At 41.9% G+C, this 21053-nt stretch overlaps 1 protein-coding gene across 5 annotated transcripts in view; it reads right to left on the bottom strand.

Moving 5' to 3' along the window:
- The window catches only part of sidt2 (SID1 transmembrane family, member 2), a 92529-nt gene that overhangs the window by 52307 nt on the left and 19169 nt on the right, over positions 1 to 21053 (bottom strand). For all 5 annotated transcript variants that reach the window (XM_043676617.1, XM_043676620.1, XM_043676618.1 and 2 more), the window contains exons 3-8: positions 11370 to 11534; positions 8593 to 8638; positions 5842 to 5943; positions 4166 to 4249; positions 2644 to 2743; positions 1625 to 1690 (exon numbers count right to left, since the gene is read on the bottom strand). In XM_043676617.1, the coding sequence (XP_043532552.1) occupies positions 1625 to 1690; positions 2644 to 2743; positions 4166 to 4249; positions 5842 to 5943; positions 8593 to 8638; positions 11370 to 11534 (563 nt within the window). The remainder of the gene's footprint in view (positions 1 to 1624; positions 1691 to 2643; positions 2744 to 4165; positions 4250 to 5841; positions 5944 to 8592; positions 8639 to 11369; positions 11535 to 21053) is intronic.

The raw sequence follows: 21053 nt of genomic DNA, 5'->3' as shown, positions 1-21053 counted from the left end.
TTGAACAGGAAGAACAAAATAAAGCATTTTATCTAAATGGTGAGGGTTTGCAGTGCTTTGAGATACAGAGGGATCTTGGTGTCCTACTGCAAGGTGCAAAATGTTAGAATGCAGGCACAACAAGCAAATTGGGAAAGCTAACAGAACAAAATTATTGTGAGGTTACGCTTCAATCATACAGGGCACTAGTGAAATGACATCTGGAGTAAATGTGTACAGCACTGTTCTCCTTATTTAAGGAAGGATGTAACTGCATTGTAAGCAGTTCAGACTAACAAATGGAATGGGTGCATTGTCTTACGAGGAAAGATAGTCGTGAACAACTGTGGGCTCTCAGTCAGTCAGGCAATTATCAAATACTCAGGCACAAGACACAAAAGGAGAAATTTAAGACTGTTTACCTTGAAGAAAGGTAAATTGAGAGATCTCAAAAAGTTAGTATGCATGTAATCAAGAAGAGAACAGGATGTTTTCCTTTATTACGAGAGGAATTGAACAGATGAGTGAATGTTATGCTTCAGGACATTGGTGAGACCACATCTCAAATATTATATGCAGTTTTGGTATCCTTATTTAAGGAAAGATCTAAAATGTATTGGACGTTTACTAGTCTGATGGTTGAAATGAGTGGGTTTTCTTGTGAGAATAGGTTGGACAGGCTAAGCTAGTTTCCAATGAAGTTTTGAAAAAATGGGAGGTGGCTTAATCAAAGGGTATTGGATACTGAATGTTCTAGATAACATGGACTTGGAAAGGATGTTTTCTCTTGTGGTTCAGTCCAGAGCTAAGGGGTTACCATTTTAGGGCAGTGATGAGAAGGTGCCTCTTTGTCTCTCTGAGGGTTGTACAACTTGGGAATTCTTTGCTTCAGAAGGCAGTGGAGGTGGAGTCATTAATACCTTTAAGGCAGGGCTTAATGGATTCTTGCTAGCCAGGGAAATCAAACGTTATTGAGGGTCGATGGGAATGTGAAATTTGAAACACATATGTCAGAAATGATCTTATCGTCTTGTGGAGATTTTCACCATCTGAAGCATTGTTTACTCTTGAGGCTGAATGGTCTACTTCAGCTCCTATTGCACATGTTTCTATGTATTCGACAAGAGTTATGCAAAATCATATGCGATTGGTACAGAATGCATAGGGTGAAACTGTTCCCAATTCTGAACGCATCAGGAGCAAGAAGGTAGAGATTTTTAAAGCAATTCATAAAAGAAGCAAAAGTGATATGAGAAAATTCTTTCTCACACAACGAGTGGTTAGGATCTGGAAGCACTGGTGCTGGAGGCAGGTTGGATTGAAACAATCAAAAGGAAGTTACATAGTTATCCAAAAAGGAAGAATGTGCAGGTTAACCAAGAGAGAGCAAGGAAATAGCATTAAGTGAGTTGCTTATTTAAAGCACTGGTACAGACATGATGGGCCAAATGGCCGTAATAAAGTCTGTGACTTCTGATTCTAAGCGGTGAAGGGAATTGCTTAGGTGAAGCTTTGCTCTGACCATAAGAGTTTGGATTATTAAAAAGTTGGTCAAGTAAGAATCCACTGACACTTAAAACATTACTGGGGATTGGTGACAGAAGCTTTATACTCTAGGTTAAGCATTCCAAGCTGAACTGCTTACAATTCACAGCAGGCATCACGGTCACATTCAGAATCTTACTCCGGTTCCCTCGATTTACAGGCTCATCTGAAGAGAGACCAAAAGAAAGTAACACTCAACTGTTGGTATCAAAGTATCTGCAAAAGCAGCAACAGGGGATAACCTGGGGTTTAGATATGGACTTGCCAGAACATAATAGATGGCAGAACAGGCTTAAAAGGCTGAATTACTTGCCATTAGTCCTGTATATCAGAGTGTCGATTTTATTCATGGGTGGGATGTGAAGGCCATTGGTGAACTGTCTGGAAACACTGCAATTGTGTGCTGCAGCTACACCCACAGTGACTCCTTTCTCTTCTGAGTTGGAACAACTGGGCTGTTTTAGAGGATCCAGGAAGAGATGGAGGCCATTCATCCTGGCTCTACCACACAATACGATCGTGGCTGATCTTCTGCTTAATTCTTACTTTCCCACACTGTCACAAAACCTTATGGCAGGGACAGCCAACCAAATTGTTGTGGGTCGGGAGTCACATACAGGCCAGATGGCAGACTCTCTTCTCTAAACTGAACTGGATGTTTTTTTGTTAAACAGTAATCCAGCAGTTTAACAGTATGCATGACTGACACTACCACTTTATTCCAGATTTTTTAAATTATCTGAGTTTAAAGAAGGATAAAATGTTGAAACTGGCCTGAACCCCTCTTGTATATCTTGAAATGGAGTGGTCAGAATGGTTATTTCCATGTTTTAATGTTTTTTTTTTAATCTAAACTCATTGTACTCAGATCATTAGCCCAAGCCTATGATCCACTGACATAACCACTGCACTACCACAGCAAATGTGTGAGTTCCCTTCACTTATTTAATCAGACACCCTTTCTCATAGTATTTTAATCTATCAAGATGAGCTATGTGCTTTTCTCTGTCATCTTTCAGCGAGTAATGAGTCTCATTGCTTTTTATGGATTTTAATGCTTTGATACCCTTGACCAATCACAGGGGAAGGGCAACGTGGTGATGGATGTCTTCCTCATACCTTGTCTTAATGGGTAAAAAGGCAGTGCTCCACCACAGGCCTCATCCTCCGTCTTCACCACCACCACCACATAAAAGCTGCTGTTTGGGAAATCCTTTTTCTGACAGGAAGTGAGAAAGAAGAGTAATAAATACCTCATTTTATCAAAAGGAACTCTATATGTTCTGGATAAATCATTGGATGCAACTCAGTTTTCTGCCTACTTTCCCTATAAACATACTCTTTCCCAGTTGATTCCTCAGTGTGTATGTGCATGTGAGTGAGTGAGTGAGAGAAAGAGAGAGACACTCTGTCCCTTTGCTGGCTCAAGGAACTTAGCAAGTGGATCCCAAAACTCAGCCCAACACACACTGAATGACCCCCATGGGCTGGTGAGTGAAAAGGACGATTATTCTGGAACGTGTAGCATTCAGCACTTAATGCGCTCAGTGGATGAAATTTGAAATGTTCAGAAGGGAGCATGGCTTTGGGCAAACCTTGCAATGAATTTTGCATGACGTTCAGCAAGGCTTTATTGCTTGGGCATCCGAATAGATGAGGTGTGTAACATAACTGGAGCTCACCAAATCCAACAACATAGAGCCTTGAATAGACCTCTATCGATGACTGCTAATGCCAGGCTTTTACAAATATCAACACTCTCACATTTGTTGTCTCTTCTTCATAGGAAGAAGCAAAGATTATATTTATAAAATGACATCTCAAGTTCAGAACACCCAAAGCAATTCACAACAATTGAAGTATTTGAATATGGTCACTGCTGTGATGTGAGAACATCAAGATCCCATTAACAGCAAATGAGGTGAATGGTGTATTACAAGATCTCCTACTTTGGTTCTGTTTTTCTGGATTGAGAGAACAATTTCAGTCAGGGACACTGGAACAACTCTTCCATCTTCTTCAGATTAGTCTAACCAATCATTGGTTTAACAATTCATCCAAGTGGTGGCATTTCTGACAGAGTAACAGTTCATTCAGTCGTGTCACTCTCAACAAAATGCTCAGGAGCAAGAGTGAGACTCCTGATCACAACCTTCTGATTCAGAGGCAAGGAATGTTGGGACTTCAAGAGATTCAGGAGGGATTTATGCATTGCCTGATTCAAATTAAGTGAAGGGGTGTGAGGCCTGGTCTGCAGGTGATTGATGAAGATTGTGTGTCATTAATCAAAAAGAGTCTGGGATTTTATTTCAAAGATTAGATCACAATGTTTTACTATTCAGCATCTTCATTAAAACTAGCGAGCAAATATGAAATGAGGCATTTTACTGATATTGCCAGAAGAGAGTTGTCATGAGGAAACATTTTCAGGGCCAGGGGGAAAATATGGAGTGAGTGCCACAAAGGGAATTACTCCTGCCAAGAGCCAGCGTGAACAGGATCCGCCAAATGGCCTCTTTTTGTGCTGCAACCATTTTGCGATTTCATTCAATGCTTATCCCAAGCTGCACAGACGCTATGGAAGACACATTGGTTATCTCTAAAAACAGACTACAGTTGGCATGCGCAATACTGAGCTTACCTGTACAGTAATCGCTGCTTTTTTAGTCATTGTTTGATAGGTGCCAATAAATGCAACATTATTATCCAAATCATTGACTGGACACTGAAAAAAAGTTGAAAGTGAGGAACAGAAGTAAGTCTTCAGTGAATGAAATTCAGGTTTCAGCAGAAGGTCCACACCTCTTGACAATCTCTTAATCCTAAAGGTTCATTGTATCCTCATGTTTTCCTCATGTAAATTCTCAATAAAGAATCTTCATTTGTTCAAAATGGCAGCTTCTCAGCAACAGACTAGTTCTAGTGAGTGATCAACATGTGTTTGGAAGCTAGACATGAAACAGTGAGCCACTGCAGGCTAAGAGGCTAAAAAAAGGTGACCAGTTATAGAGTCCTACAGTCATACAGCAAAGAAACAGGCCCTTTGGTCCAACCAGTCCATGCCAAATATAATCCTAAACTAAACAAATCCCAACTGCCTGCTCCTGGCCCATATCCCTCCAAACCTTCCCAATTCATGTCCTTATCCAAATGTTTTTTAAACATTGTAATTGTACCCACATCTTATCACTTCCTCAGGAAGTTCATTCAATATGCGAACCATCCTCTGTATAAAAAACTTGTCCCTCATGTCTTCTTTAAACCTCTCTCCTCTCACCTTAAAGATGCCCCCCCCCCTGTCTTAAAATCCCCCATCCTAGGGAAAATATCCCTCATTATTTTATAAACTGCTATCAGATCACCTCTCAACCTCCTATGCTCCAGTGAAAAATGCCTCAGCCTATCCAGCCTTTCTTTATAACTCAAACCTTCCATACCTGGCAACATCCTGGTAAATGTCCTCTGAACCCTCTCCAGCTTAATAATATCCTTGCCATAACTTCTCCCTGGCCACTGCCATCTTCAGGCTGATTTTTCATACGATTCTATGAAGTTGACCTTGGTTGCTACCATAGCTCAAAGTGTTCCACTTATGCAATGGTAGCAACCAAGGTGCAGGCATTAGGTTGGTATTTAAGTAATTAAATGTTACTGCACTAAATCCTATCGCAACAACTGGAGGAATTTAAATTCAGTCAATTAATAATCTGGAAATAAAATGTTAGTGTCACTAATAATGATATGAAACAACTGTCTTAAAAAATTCATCTGGTTCACTAAGCCATCTTTATCTCATCTGGTGTCCATGTGAATCCAGATAAGCAGCAATATTGATTTCTAAATAGCCTAACAATACACTCTGTTATATCAAACCAGCACAGAGGGTGCATCTACACCATTTGGATGATAGTGTTGCAAGAAGGTGACTCACTTTTGAAAAGGCTGTTCGAGATGAACAATAAATACTGGCCTTACCTGCAATGTTCTCATCCCAAGAGTGAATAATAAAAACGAAATGCATGGGAAATGAATAACAACACAAAAATATTATAGAAAATTAAATTATTTGATATATTCTGTTGCACTTTAGCTGTTACTTCTTTCCTGAAGAAATTTCTTTCTATCCAATGAACCAATTGACCCTCAGGTTGTAACTCACTCCTCAAGGAGCCTAAACTGCACATTATATCATTCACTTGCATCGAGAATGCGCCGAATAATTTTGTCTCAATTCTGAAACAGAAACTGGTATAGCTTCTCACACTCGAGTCCCCAGCGTACAAAATAATGCATCTCCAATTTATATTTCTCACTTACCAGGACATCTTGTATGGAGATAACTGAACAGGGAAATGCTGAATCAGATGTAACCTTCACTATTACTGAGTCCTCCCCATCAGGAAACTTGTACTTAAAGTACTACAAACAACAGGGATAGAGAGAGTCAATAGGAGTTTCATAGTTCGTCTCAAGCTATCAAAAACACCACATCATTTGGGCATGCATTCTTATTATCACAGAAAGTGCTCCAGAGTATATAATGTAAATACTCTAACCGGGATAACTCAGACTGCATGAGGTCTTTGCAATGTCTTTTAGTATCCTAGCTTAGGTAAAGGAAAACTGACTGGGTTTTCTGCTCTCACTAGTTAGCCAGTGACCCCTGTGGACTGTACAGTGCATCAATAATAAGATGCTGCTCATATTTATAATGGAAAGTTAACATAAAGTAATGTCCAAGATTCTTTCACAAGCACAAGTATGGAAATGGTGTAGTCACTGAATGAAGTCAGTGTTGGAATGGCTTCAATGTCCTCAGTCAGAGAGCTTGTTATTCAATGCTCATTATCAGTGCTCATCATGTCAGTTACAGCCTTTTGGCTATGGATCTCACTCTCAGCAAGACAGTCAAAAGCTTCAAGAGATGTCAGGGACAAACTCTAAGGAACTTACTGTGGAGAAAGACATGAACACTTGGGAACTTGGGGAAGTTAGAAGTGATGTCTTGTGGACAGTCCACGTTGAGGTAGAGGGGGTGTTGGACATATTCGAATGTATGAAGGTGGATAAATGTCCCGGTTGACCAGATACAGAGGAACCTCGATTATCCAAAGGACACAGGCGGAGGAGCATTCATTCAGTTAATCGAATGCTGGATAACATAGTGAGCCAAGCATCGGGACCTTGCGATCTTGCTCGGATAATCTGAAATTCAGTTACTCGAATGCCGGAAAATTGAGGTTCCTCTGTTTATCCAGGAACACTGCAAGAGGCTGGAGAAGAAATTGTGGGGTCCCTGGCTGATATTTTTGCATCGTCATTAGCCACGGGTGAGGTCCCGGAAAACTGAATGGTAGCGAATATTGTGCCCTTATTCAAGGAGTGCTGCAAAAAAAACCTGGGAACTATAGAGCAGTAAGTCTACCATCTGCGGGTGGTAAGTCATTGAGAAGATTCTGGGAGTTAAGATATAAATGCAATTGGAAAGACAGATTTTGATTGAGAGCAGTCAGCTTGGCTTTACGCATGGGAGATCATACCTCACAAATTTGTTAGTGTTCTTTGATGAAATAACTAGAAAGGTTGATGAGGACAGGGTAGTAAATATAATCCATATGGATTTCAGTAAGGTCTTTTGATAGGTTCCACATGGTATGCTGCTGTGGAAGATTAGATCGCATGGAATCCAGGGGGAGCTGGCAAATTGGATACACAATTGGCATGATGGTAGGAAGCAGAGGGTAATAGTGGAAGGATGCTTGTCAGACTAGAGGCCTGAGACTAGTAGAGTGCCTCAGAGGTTGTTGTTGGGTCCATTACTGTTTGTTATCTATATCAATGACTCGGATGAGAATATACAAGGCTGGATTAGTAAATTTGCTGATGACACTAAAATAGACAGTATCGTGGATATTGAGGAAGGCTATCAGAAATTGCAGCAGGCTCTTGATGAGTTGGGGAATTGGGCTGAGAAATGGCAAGTGGAGTTAAATATAGACAAGTGAGATAATTTAAGAAAGTTAAATTAAGGTGGAATTTCATGGTGAATAGTAGGGCCTTAAGGAGTGTAGTGAAATAGAGGGACCTTGGAGTTCAGGTGCACGGTTCTCTGAAAGTGGAGTCCCAGGTAGACAGGGCAGTGAAGAAGGCTTTTGGCACACTGGCCTTCATCAGTTAGGGCACTGAGTATAGAAGTTGGGAAGTTATGTTGCAGTTATACAGGATATTGGTGAAGCTGCACATGGAGTATTGTGTTCAGTTTTGATCACCTTGCTAATGGAAGGATGTTATTAAACTGGAAAGAGTGCAGAAGAAATTTACAAGGATGTTGCCAGGACTTAACAGTCTGAGTTATAGGGAGACGCTGGACTAGCTAGGACTTTTTTCTTTAGAGCGTAGGAGACTGAGGGGGGATCTTTGAGAAGTGTATAAGATCATGAGAGGCATGGAGAGGGTGAATGCACACAGCCTTTTTCCCAGGGTTGGCGAACCGAGGACTAGAGGGCATCAGTTTAAGGTTAGAGGGGGAAGAATAAAAGGGAACCTGAGGGGCAAACTTTTTTTACACAAAGGATGGTATGCATATGGAATTAGCTGCCAGCTGAAGTGGTTGAGGCGGATACGTTAACAACAGTTAAAAGACATTTGAACCATTACATGGATAGGAAAGGTTTAGAAGGACATGCAAGGAAATGGGGTTAAGATCATTTTGGGCGGCATGGACCAGTTTGGGCCAAAGGGCCTGTCTCTGTGCTGTGAAACTCAAAAATAACTGAGGTGACTGTTTCAGTTTCTCACCCCTATGATATATCCCAACCTTTGACATTTGAGCATCACACCTTGTCTTCTCTTCCTCACTTTCACCCATCCTCTCCCCCTATCTCTGAAGATTTCCCACCTTCCTGACTGAGACTGTTCAGTAACAACATGGGACAGGCCGCCACTGGTCGTGTAAGCAGAGCCTTTTCACATCAATATCCACATCATACAGGTACAATTCTGAAGGAGATGACAGATCCTCCATGCGGCAAGAAACCTGAGCAGCAATATTCAAGTCTCAGCCCTTACCTGGGGTTGTGCTGGTGTTGCATTGAATCGGAATGGTTCTGCAGTTCTGTGGTAGAAAGAAAAATATTTGAAATAATAATTGCAGAATTAAAATTCACGTGCCTCCACCTGTTTTTTTAAAATAAGGAAATGGAAGATTTATGGTTCTGCCACTTGGGCCCAGAATTATGCTTCTTCTGATTTGCTTTTTACTTTATTCTTTCATGGGATTTGGGCTGGGCTTTGCTAACAAGGCCAGTAGTGATTGTCCATTCCTAATACCCTTAAGTGTCAACCACATTGCTGTGAGTCTGCAGTCACATGTGGGCCAGACCAGGGAAGGACATTAGTGAAAAAGATGGACTTTTATGACAATAATTTACTATTACTGAGACTAGCTTTGAATTCTATTTTTTACAAAAACGCTTAACAGAGCTTAAATTTCACAAGCTGCAATTTGAACCCATGACCCCAGGCCTCTAAATTACTTTTCCATTGACATTACAATTATATCACCATCGCTCGATCAGAAAATGAAAGACAGCAGCAATGAATCAGAACATCAGTTGTGAGTTGAGATCTTCACCGTTTGCCAGATCATGGCTGTGTTACAGATCCAGGCATTCCAATTACCACATCTAGCTCACTATGAATTTGCTGTTCAAAACATGAGCCATTATTTCCTGATGTTTCTGCAGAAAACCAATTACAAAGAAGACTCTAACTGGTTTGTTGCAAACAAATCATAAAAGGACATTCACTCCACCCCACCTTATGGAACTGATGATAGCATAGGGAATCACCAAGAGGAGCTCCAATTTCATCTCCTAGCTCCAATAAACAAATTATTCAGATATGAACCTGATAAGAACATTTAAAGGAAAGGCCGAAATGTTTTGGAAGGAGTGTATGGAATGAGTTGCCAAAGGAAGTGGTGGAGGCTAGTACAATTAGAACATTTGAAAAAGCATCTGGATGGGCTTATGAACAGGAAGGGTTCAGAGGGATTTGGGCCAAATGCTGGTAAATGGGACTAGATTAGGTTGGGATATCTGATCGGCATGGACAAGTTGGACTGCAGGGTCTGTTTGTGTGCTGTACATCTCTATGACTCGAAATGGAGGAGAAATTGGTCCTCAGAACATGTGAAGAAAATTGTTATCAACTCACTGATTGCAACATCGTTGAAGGATACTCCATTATTTCTACCATTTTCTTTCACCTCTCTCAATTGCCCTCCTCCCAGCTCCACCTTCTGTCTCCTCTCTGTCATTCAGCTTGGCCTCAGCATCTTCATGTTCCTTGCTCCTGGTTAGTCACAATACTCCTTCTTACCCATATTCTGCTCTTTCCCTTTCCCTCTTCACTTTAATTAGTCTGTGAAGCACTTGAAATCTCTACCCTGAGAGCTGTAGAAGCTCAGCCATTGAGTATATCAGCAATAGATTGCTTATTCTAACTTAATTGAGGGTTATGGGGACAGCTGGGAAAAATGACATGAACTAATGAACAGCCATGTTGCAGTCAAATGGTGCAACAGGCTTCAGGAACTGAATGGACTATCCCTGCTCTTAGGTTATTATATTCACCACATCCCCATATCTCCACTTTTTGTCATTTCTAGAGGGCCTCTTCTTTTGTCCATTCCCCATGTCCTGTACCTTTGCCTCACTCCAACTCCCATCTTTCTCCTCAAGCTTTTTCATTCTGTCTCCTCTCTGTCTCCCTTCATAGGGTGGCACAGTGGCTCAGTGGTTAACACTGCTGCCTCATAGCACCGGGGTCCGGGGTTCAATTCCAGCTTCGGGCAACTGTCTGTGTGGAGTTTGTACGTTCTCCCAGTGTCTGCATGGGTTTCCTCTGGGTGCTCCAGTTTCCTCCCACAGTCCAAAGATGTGCAGGTTGGGTGAAGTGGCCATGCTAAATTGCCTATGGTGTTCAGGGATGCCCAAATGTTAGATACATTAGTCAGGGGTAACTGCAGAGTAGTAAGGTAATGGGTCTGAGTGGGATACTCTTCAGAAAGTCAATGTGGACTTGTTGAGCTGAAGGGCCTGTTTCTACACTGTAGGGATTCTAATTCTAAAATATTGCCCTCCCCTCTTTTCCTCCTCCCATGTACTTTATCTCCCTCTCAAGTACCCTCCATTACCACACACCCTGCTTGGTCTTGACTCCCACATTAAGTATAATTTTAAAGATTAATTTTAAATTTATCTAGGGTGCATGGTAGCTAAGTGGTTAGCATTGCTGTCTCACAGCACCAGGGACCCAAGTTCGAATCAAACCTCGGGCGACTGCCAGTGTGGAGTTTGCACATTCTCCCCGTGTCTGGGTGGGTTTCTTCCAGCTACTCTGGCTTCCTCCCACAATCCAAAGATTAGGTTAGGTGGATTGGCCATGCTAAATTGCCCATAGTACTCAGCGATTTGTATTTTAGGTGAATTAGCCATGGGGAATGCAGGGTTACAAGGATAAGGTGGAAGGCTGGGTCTGGGTGAGATGGTCTTCAGAGGGTCAATGTGGAATTGATGGGCCAAATGACCTGCTTCCACACTGTATGGATCCTGTCCTATAAAAATTACACAATCAAATTGTCATGTAGATAATTTGATTTCAATATTTAAGGGAGAGAAGTAACATTCATACCCTTGTTCAGAACAACCAGGCCCTTAGTCTACATAGAGATTATAAACATGGTAAAAACGTCCTGGAGAAAGACCGTCACGACCTTATTTGGAGAAGCAGATCTGAGTAAGGAGGAAGGAGCTGAATATTTCACCAGTCATTTCACCTACCTTAGGACGAAATGTTCTATGCGTTTAACAGAAAGTTGGACTGAGGTGTTTTTCTTAGATAACGTTGAGACATCCACATAAAAATATTGCATTTGTGATTCACTCTTTATTTCTGGTTGACAAAGCGTGCGACTCACATCCTGATAGGCGTAATTCCTCTGGTAACTGCAGGAGGAAGAAAGAGGTTGTTCTGAGCTTTAGCTGAAAAATAAAATCTGTAGCAAGCAGCAGAGTGGTCCCAGAGAAAGGTGCAGTTATAAGTTTCACCAATCAACCAAGCAAACAGAATACTGTAAAGTTCCATTGTCCACACCTTCACCATTCTGAATTTCACTTACATAATATGAAGCATTATCTGTACCATATCACCCACTATACCTTTAATGTTTGTTTAATCATGACTTTTGGAGTCAAATTTGCCACAAACATATTTTTAAAAATGGAATAGCACCCGGGGAATAAAATGGATATAATGATGTAGTACTGTCTTTTGGGAATGGAAATTGCACACTGTGCATGTATTACCTGCCACGTTGTATGTGCATATCATTTTAACTGGTGATTTATACTTAAGTGCACTGTATTTAGCTGCAATAATGTAATGGTACTATGTCCTCCTATGCCCTCGTCTAATTACATTGCACCATTTTTCTGCAAACAAACTTCTTTATATTTAACAAAAATGTTGTCTTTAAATAATTTTATTGAATTTTATCTTCTACTTGTGTGCTTTAGATCTCAAAATGGTGGACAGTTTGAAACTGAGTTATTTTATGAAACATGTACACCGTTTGTGAGATATCACAGGGACACAACCACCTGTGAATGTTAGACTTTTTAGTGTGCTATGCAGTTAGTTTCGCTTCCTCTTTTGATGGATACAATTACAGACATTTTAACAGACACTGGCCACATTCTGCTTTCTCACCAAAGTTACCATGCTTCATGTTTGAGTTCATGCAATGAACATGTGCAAGCTGATAGACCGTGGAAGCCATCACAACTGAGTTCAATCCTGAACTCACCCAGATACAGATCTCAAAGCAGTTTAATGGTTAGGACTCAGGAGGGAGTGCACTGTCTGGCCTATTCCCCACCTCAGTAACCTCAGAATTTAAGTCCATTTGCCACATTCACTTGACCAAACAGCCTGGTCAACTATTCTCAGGAAAGAAGAAGGCTGAGATAACACCTAATAGAGATCATTAGAAATGTTTTGATAAAGAAGGTATAAGAAAACATATTTATACTTTGGAGACCAAAACTAGTGCCAAAAAGGCTGTCACTAATAAACACGATAGGAAATTCGAGAGAAAGGTCTTTTCCAAGAGAACAATTCAAATGTGAAACTTTATTAATGACATTAATAATATGACTAGTTGTCCATCTTGGCAAAAAGAAATTTAAAAAGCATTAACCTCAATGGGGAGGGATTGGAGAGCTCTGAAATGCAGAGGGATCTGTGTGTCCTGGTGCATAGGTCATAAAAGGTTAGTAAGTAGGGGGTACAGCAAGTAATGAGGAAAGCTAGTTGAATACTTTCATTTATTGTGAGGGGAATTGAATGCAAACATTGGGAAAGTATGCTTCAGTTATCCGGGGCATTGGTGTGACAATATCTGGACTACCGTGCACAGTATTGATCACCTTATTTAAAGAAGGATGTAAATTCCCTTGAGGCTGTCGAGAGAAAGTTTACCAGACTAATAGCTGGAATTAGTACATTGTTTTATGAGGAAAGTTTGCAGAGGCTGGGCTTATATCCTCTGCAGTTTAGAAGAGAAAGAGACAATTTGATTGAAACATATAAAATCTTGACAGGTCTTGACAGGGTAGATGTAGAGACAATGGTTCCTCTCACAGGTGAAACGAGAACTAAGGGACACTGTTTAAAAATAATGGATTGACCACTTAAAACAGCGATAAGCGGAATTTCTTTCTCATGGAGTCATGGAGTCCTTGGGACTCTCTTCCCGAAAAGGCAGTGCAAGCAGAATATTTTTAAGGCATGCAGAATTATTGTTAAGATTAGATTAGATTCCCTACAGTGTGGAAACAGGCCCTTTGGCCCAACAAGTCCACACCGACCCTCCGAAGAGCAACCCACCTAGACCCATTTCCCTACATTTACCCTTTCAATTAACACTACGGGCAATTTAGCATGGCCAATTCACCTAACCTGCACATTTTTGGACTAAGCTAGGGAATGAAAGTGTATCAGGAATTAGCAGGAATGTGGATTTGAGATTAGCCATGTTCTTATTAAATGGAAAAGCAGGCTCAAGGGGCTGAAGGGCCTATTCCTTTACTTGCTTACACAGTAATTCCTCAGTGTCTGCAAAACTGTGAATCGCGATTTCACCCATCCGCAACAAAAAAATAAGCGACAACAAAAATCAATATCCACAGGCGAAAGTCACATATCGGCATCTTTTAATGAGCTTCGCATTCTCAAATTTCATCATTCCCGGGAGCTCTCAGGAAGGAACCCTCCCAAATATGGAGGGATGATTGTCAGGGTAAAGACTGTTCTGTGTGAGCTCAAACACTGCTCCCTGTGAAATTTGCTGAAGATGTTAGTGACACTTGATCTTACTAACAGGACTGAACAAGCACATTTTTGTAAAATATTAGCCTACAGAATAAATGCAGGTTATTTATAAACTGGAAGCATACTGCACTGACAGGGTTAGCAAGTAAAGACTAAAAAAATGGCAGGGATCATTAATAATATTACGCCCATAAAACTCAACATTAAAAGTACAACTCCCTAACAGGGAAATGAAAATGGAATCATATACATTTAGTCAGGTATAGAGACTCAGCTGCAGTTAATGTTGGTAAAACTCAAACCTGGCTCATGGGCCTCTGAGGGTCCCTGAAAGGACCCTATGAGTCCTTGATATCCTTAAGATTCCTGAACTGAATGAGTGAACAGTATTTCTCCTTCCTGCAATAATAACACTTATTTATTTGTGTTTTTCCATGCTGACTGAGCTCACAGAGTGTCCACCAGAAAGATACAATTGAAATTCTCTGCTGTAAGGTGACAACAACTACCTACATGCGCATAGCATCCTAAATATGGTAGGAACATCCAAGACACTTGATAGGCTCAACTCAAGTCATCGTGCTTTCCAGTTTCCTTCACAATCTTGCCATCCTTCACTGAAATGACACATCACAGCTCATACTCCCTTCTGTTCGAACTCTAGGTTAATGCTCAAAGTCCACTTATTGATCTCTTTACTCCCCTTTACCTGTAACTATCTTGCAAGATTATACCCCACCTCTTGCGAATGACTTTATTTCTTAAAAAAGTCTGGAGAGAAAGAGAGGATTTGTTTTTCTTTGAATTTTTGAAAGAAGATTGAGCAGCATCAAAGCCAAAGTAAAACAAATCCTCTCTTTTTCTTTACAATTTTGTAAAAACAAATGCATTTGTAAAAGGTGAGGTCACAGGCAAGGTCAGCAATTATTGCCAGACCCTAATTTTTTTCTCTCATTTATGGGATATGGGCATCACTGGCTGGGCCCAGCGTTTATTGTCTGTCCCTAGTCGCCCTTGAGAAGGTGGTGGTGAGCTGCCTTCTTGTACTGCTGCAATCCACCTGCTGCTGGCTGACCTACCCTGCCATTAGGGAGGGAATTCCAGGATTTTGACCCAGCGACAGTGAAGGAATGGCGAGATATTTCCAAGTCAAGATGGTGAGTGGCTTGGAGGGGAACATGAAGGTTGGTGGTATTCCCATGTATCTGCTGCCCTTGTCTTTCGAGATGGAAGCAGTCATGGGTTTGGAAAATGTTCTCTGAGGATCTTTAGTGAATTTCTGCAGTGCATTGCCCTTGAGAAGATGGTGGGCAGCCAGATTTTATACACAACTGAGAGGCTTGGTTGCCCATCTCAGAAGACAGCTCAGGACCAACCTCTTGCTGTGGGTCTGAAGTCACATATGGATTGTATCGCATATTGACGGCACATGTAACATTTTCCACTTTGTTGATCATACAAAATAAGGTGGAATTGTGAGTGGTGAAGACAAGAGGCCTTCAAGGTGATTTGCTAAACTGAGTGAGTGGGAAAATGCCTGCTAGATGTGATATAAAGGGATAAGTGTGAGGTTATCCGTTGTAGCAGGAACAGCCGAATGGCCAAGTATTATTTAAATGGTGATAGATTAGGAAATGTGGATCAATACAGCAGGATGTCCTTATCCATTAATCACTGAAAGGAAGTGTGCAGGTTCAGCAAGCAGTTAAAAAGGCAACTTGGTATGTTTGGCCTTCATTGCAAGAGATTTTCAGTCCAGGAACAAGTTTTATTGCAGCTATACAGGGCCTTGGTGAGACTACATCTGGAGTATTGTGTGTGGTATTGATCTTCTTATTTAAGAAAAGCTTTACTTGCCACACAAGGAGTGCAGCAAAGGTTCACCAGACTGATTCCTACAGTGTGGAAACAGGCCCTTTAGCCCAAGTCCACACTGACCCTCCAAAGAGTAACCCACCCAGACCCATTTCCCTCTGACTAATGCACCTAACACTATGGGCAATTTAGCATGGCCAATTCACCTAGCCTGCACATCTTTGGACTGTGGGAGGAAACCGGAGCACCTGGAGGAAACCCACACGGGGAGAATGTGCAACCTCCACACAGACAGTCACCCAAGGCTGGAATCGAACCTGGGTCCCTAGTGCTGTGAGGCAGCAGTGCTAACCACTGAGCCACCTTTCTGCCCCACAGGTTGGCAGATTTGTTGTATGGGAGAGATTAGGTTGATTGGTCCTGTGCTCAAAGGAGTTTACAAGAACGAGAGAGGATCTTACTAATAAATATAAAATTCTATCAGGGCTGAACAGACTGAAGAGGGGACAATGATCGCCCTAGCCAGAGGGTTCACGAATAAGGAGCCACAGTCTCAGGATAGGCTTTGGGCCATTTCAGATTGAGATGAGGAGAAATGTTTTCACTCAGAGAGTGGGTGAAAAGCGCTATGACAGAAAACTGTAGAGGCCACGTCACTGAACTTATTTAAAAAGAAGTACACAGTTTTCAACAGACTAAAAAGTACGAAGAGCTATGGGGAGAAAGAAGGAAAGTGACACTGAAGTACACAATTATCTATCTTCATGTTGAATGGCGAAGTGCACTCAATAGGCTGAATGGCCTTCTCCTCGGAGAAAGTGAGGACTGCAGACATTGGAGTATCAGAGTCGAGAGTATGGTGCTGGAAAAACACAGCAGGTCAAGCAGCACCTGAGGAGCAGCAGAATCAACGTTTTGGGCATAAGCCATTCATCCTGATGAAGGGCTTATGCCTGAAACGTCGATTCTCCTGTTCCTCGGATGCTGACTGACCAGCTGTGTTTTTCCAGCACCACTTTCAACTCTAGCCTACTCCTACTCCCATTTTCTATGTCTAGGTTTCCTTCCCTGAAGGATATTAATGAAGCAGTTAGATTTTATAACAATCTAACAGTTTCATGGTCTCCATTACTGAGACTTTCAATCCAAGTTTTAATCAACTACTTGAATCAGCTGCAGTCATTGAATTTGAATCCATGTCTTCAATTCATTCGGTTCACTTTTCCATCTTCTCAACTCACCCTCTCACACTTGAAAAACACAGAAGCCATTTCCATCTACAAGGTGTACTGCAAAGGGGCAAGTTAGTAATGGAATGTATTTGAGGATAGATAGACTGGAGTCAGAAAAATAGCCTGGCTACCAAGTTCAAAACGGTGTTAAATATTAACAGAACAGCATTCATGATCAGGATCCTGTCCAGAGGAAACGTGGTCAGCCTGAAACAAAAACTCCATTTCTCACTCTGCAGATGCGCGTATTTTCAGAATCCCCGTTCTTTTTTAACATCAGGACAGAATCATTGAATCCCTACAGTTTGGAAGCAGGCCATTTGGCCCACCTAGTCCACACCGACCCTTCGTATAGCATCCCACCCAGATCCATCCCCCTACCCTATTCCTATAACTCTGTATTTCTCATGACTAATTCACCTAGCCTGCACATCACTGCACACTACAGGCAATTTCCCACGGCCAGTCCACCTAACCAGTACACCTTCGAAATGTGGGAGAAACCAGAGCACCTGGAGGAAACCCATGCAGACACGGGGAGAATGTGCAAACTCCACAGACAGTTGCCCGAGGCTAGAATCAAACTTGGGTCCCTGGCATTGTGAGGCAGCAGTGCTAACCACTGTGACACCCTGGGATCTGACCTGCTCAGGATTTAGCTCACCAGTAGACTTGTGTCACTTAAGAGTTGCTGATCTGGTTTAGAACTTGTGTTTCCTTTATTTTGGTGACAGGACTCACAATCAATGGCCTTTTTAATTTTGATAGACAGGTCAACAACAGGTCAATATCAGTGGTGGAATTAGACTAATACAATCAACAGGGAGGCAGTGGTACAGTCACTGGACTAGCATTCCTGAAAAATACCCAAATGAACTGCAGATGCTGTAAATCAGAAACAAAAACAGAAATTGCTCAGCAGGTCTGGCAGCATCAGTGAAGAGAAATTAGAAGTAACGTTTCAGATCCGGGATCACTGGACCCTAAACATTAAATCTAATTTCTCTTCACAGATTCAGCCATACCTCCTGAGGCTTTCCAGCAACTTCTGATTTTGTTTCTGACATACAGCATCTGCAGTTTTTTTTTTGGTTTTTATGAAATTACCATTGATGTGGCAAAAAAGATATAAGGGAAGGAAATCGGCCATCCTCACACAGTCTGTGACTTCAATCTCACAGCAATGCAGTTTAATCAGGGATGGTAGTGGTAATGTTACTGGGCTTGTAATTCAGTACCCAGGTTAATGTTCTGGGGCCATGAGTTCAAATCCTGCTGTGGCCAATGTGAAAATTCAATCAAATCTGGAAGTAAAAAGGTGAACTAAAAGCAGTCATGGAACGATCGTTGTTGTGGTTTTACTTTTTTAAAAAAACGTCAATAATGTCCTTTACCACAACAAAGCGGTTGACCCATTACTAAATTAATGCTAACAAGTGACACTCATAAAAGAATATCAAAACACTTTTAAGCCACTCAGTTCAGGGGCAATGATGCATTGCAACAATGCCAGTGAGACCCTTGTAGACAGGCAGGAGGCTGGAAGAACACAGCAAGCCAGGCAACATCGGGAGGTGCAGAAGCCGACATTTCGGGTGTAACCCTTCGTCAGGATTGGGGGAGAGGGTGTGGAGGGAGCTGCAGATAAAGGGGGTGGTGGGGGCAGGGTGGTGAAGTGGGGATAGGTGAAGACAGGTAGAGGATATTGGTCAATGGGAGAAATCAAGCCGGGTGGTGGCAGGGAGCAGAAGAAGGAAGGGGGAGGGGCTGGGAAGGGAGTTGGGGAATGGTAAGGGAGGTTAATTGAAATTGGAGAACTCAATGTTGAGTCCTCCAGGCTGTAGGGTGCCCAGGTGAAAGATAAGGCGTTGTTCCTCCAATTTGCGGTGTGATTTGTTTTGGCAATGGAGGAGGCCAAGGTTGGTCAGGTCAGAAAGGGGGTGTTTGGGGGAATTGAAATGGGCAGTGACTGGGAGGTCCAGTTGGCTCCTGAGGGCCCAGCTCCGATGCTCAGTGAACTGCTCCCTAAGTTTATGTTCAGTCTCCCCAATGTAGAGAAGACCACATCGGGAGCACCTGATGCAGATACCCTTGGCCCATGAAGAAAGGAAAACCAACATTGCCCAATTGTGTGGGTGAGCAGTTGACAGAAGCTAATATTGGGCACACTGGGGCTTCTGTAACCACATTTTCTCTTCCTTTGTCCTAATATTGCTTAATGCCAAAATAAGATACCACAGATGATGGAAATCTGAAATAGAAACCAAAGAATGCAGCAAAACGTTTGATCATGGATAAAGTAAAGACACAAAGGGTTTATCCAAACGAGGCATGAATTACTACGTAAAAGAAACCTCTAAATGTGCCGTGGTGCTAAATTTTATTTGATAATGTCCTTATGACACATCCTGAGACATTGATATTTTGCTAATGATACCTTACCACAATGAACAGTTGTTGAGCAAACTCAATGAATTCAGAATTTAAGTGACAAGGCTACATTCTGCCACCAATCTAGATGTTGTCCAACAGAACACATGTCTCAGCAGCAAAAAAAAACAAAAAGAACAGCACATTTCAGCACAAATCCTGCCCCTGCTCTAAAAATGGGAGAGGTGGCTTGCTATCTTCTGCCAAAGTGTTGACTCACTTACCTCCATACTGGTTACAATTCTGACTGAAAACATATAGACTACTAAAGAGAGACAGCTCAAACAACAAACAGGAGCATTTAGGACTGCAGTCAGAAGATGAACATCCCGTGAGTTAATGTCAATAGTGCAACTAACTTCTCTGGGGAGGATTATGGGGGAGGAGTCTGATAGAGGTGGAGAGGAGACGGCAGTTCAGAATGGAGGAGTGTGATCTCGAGAGGGAGGAAGCAATTGGGAGGATTGTATTCAGCAACTGTCAATGGTCAGCTGCAGTGCAGTGCAACTTAGAGAAATATAGAATACTAACTAACTCTGAGCTCCAGGTGCGTATTTTTAAGAAGTGTATGCCAATGGTGGTGGTTCCCCAATGGTTTCTTTAATGATCTTTGGTGATATCACACAGAGACCTACATTTTGTGCACATCATCGTGCAAAGGTGGCTCCAAACAGGTTTTAGAACCTGCGCCCAGTTGCATATGTAAAAGGCGCTGTGTCTGTTTTGGGAAATAGGCCTTGGACACTTCTATTCCTACCATTCCCAATATGGTAGATAGGATTCTTTTGATCTGGAATGTTGTTCAAATGTTACAAATGATGGATGCTTTGGACCTCAAAAATAAGTCAACATGAATTTCTAGACTATTAAGCTCTACTTGGGATATCATTCGTTCTATAGACAAATAACTTAATTTAACCTGGGGCAGTGTTTGTAGAGGAATAACACGGTGTTATTTTCTGGGTCTGTACACTGTGAAGGAGCAAAAATGGCCTTTGCAGTGATATGTATTTCTTGTTAGATGTGGGAGTTTAAAGAGAGTTTAAGGGTTACTGCGAATTATATCTGCCATAAATGCTGTTGGAAACGAATCTTATCAGATCGAGTGGATCGGTTGAAGAGACAGATAGAAGCGATGAGGAATTTGCAACAGCAACAGTATGTGATGGATGGCAGTTATACGAAGGGGGAAAGTCTCAGATACAGTCACATAGATGGGTTAACTCCAGGAAGGATGAGAGAGGTCGGCACCTAGGGCAGGAGTCTTGTGTGGATATACCCATTTCAAACAGGTATGCTGTTTTGGAAAATGTAGGGGGTGATGGTTTCTCAGGGGAATGTAGCACGAACAGCCAAGTTTCTGATATTGAGACTGGCTCTAAGGCAATGAGGGGTATGTCGGCTTCCAAGAGATCAATTGTGTTAGGGGATTCAGTAGTCCGAGGTACAGACTGACGTTTCTGTGGCCAGCAGAGAAAAAGCAGAATGGTGTGTTGTTTCCCTGGTGCCAGGATCAAGGATGTCTCAGAGAGGGTGCAGAATGTTCTCACGGGGGAGAGGGGCCAGCAGGAGGTCATTGTCCACAATGGAACCAACGATATAGGAAGGGAAAAGGTTGAGACTCTGAAGGGAAATTACAGAGAGTTAGGCAGAAAT

The sequence above is a fragment of the Chiloscyllium plagiosum genome, chromosome 35 (assembly GCF_004010195.1).
Source record: "Chiloscyllium plagiosum isolate BGI_BamShark_2017 chromosome 35, ASM401019v2, whole genome shotgun sequence".
NCBI classification, from domain to species: Eukaryota; Metazoa; Chordata; class Chondrichthyes; order Orectolobiformes; family Hemiscylliidae; genus Chiloscyllium; species Chiloscyllium plagiosum.
Note: the sequence above shows the minus strand (reverse complement) of the source record. Positions and strands in the feature narration are given on the sequence as shown.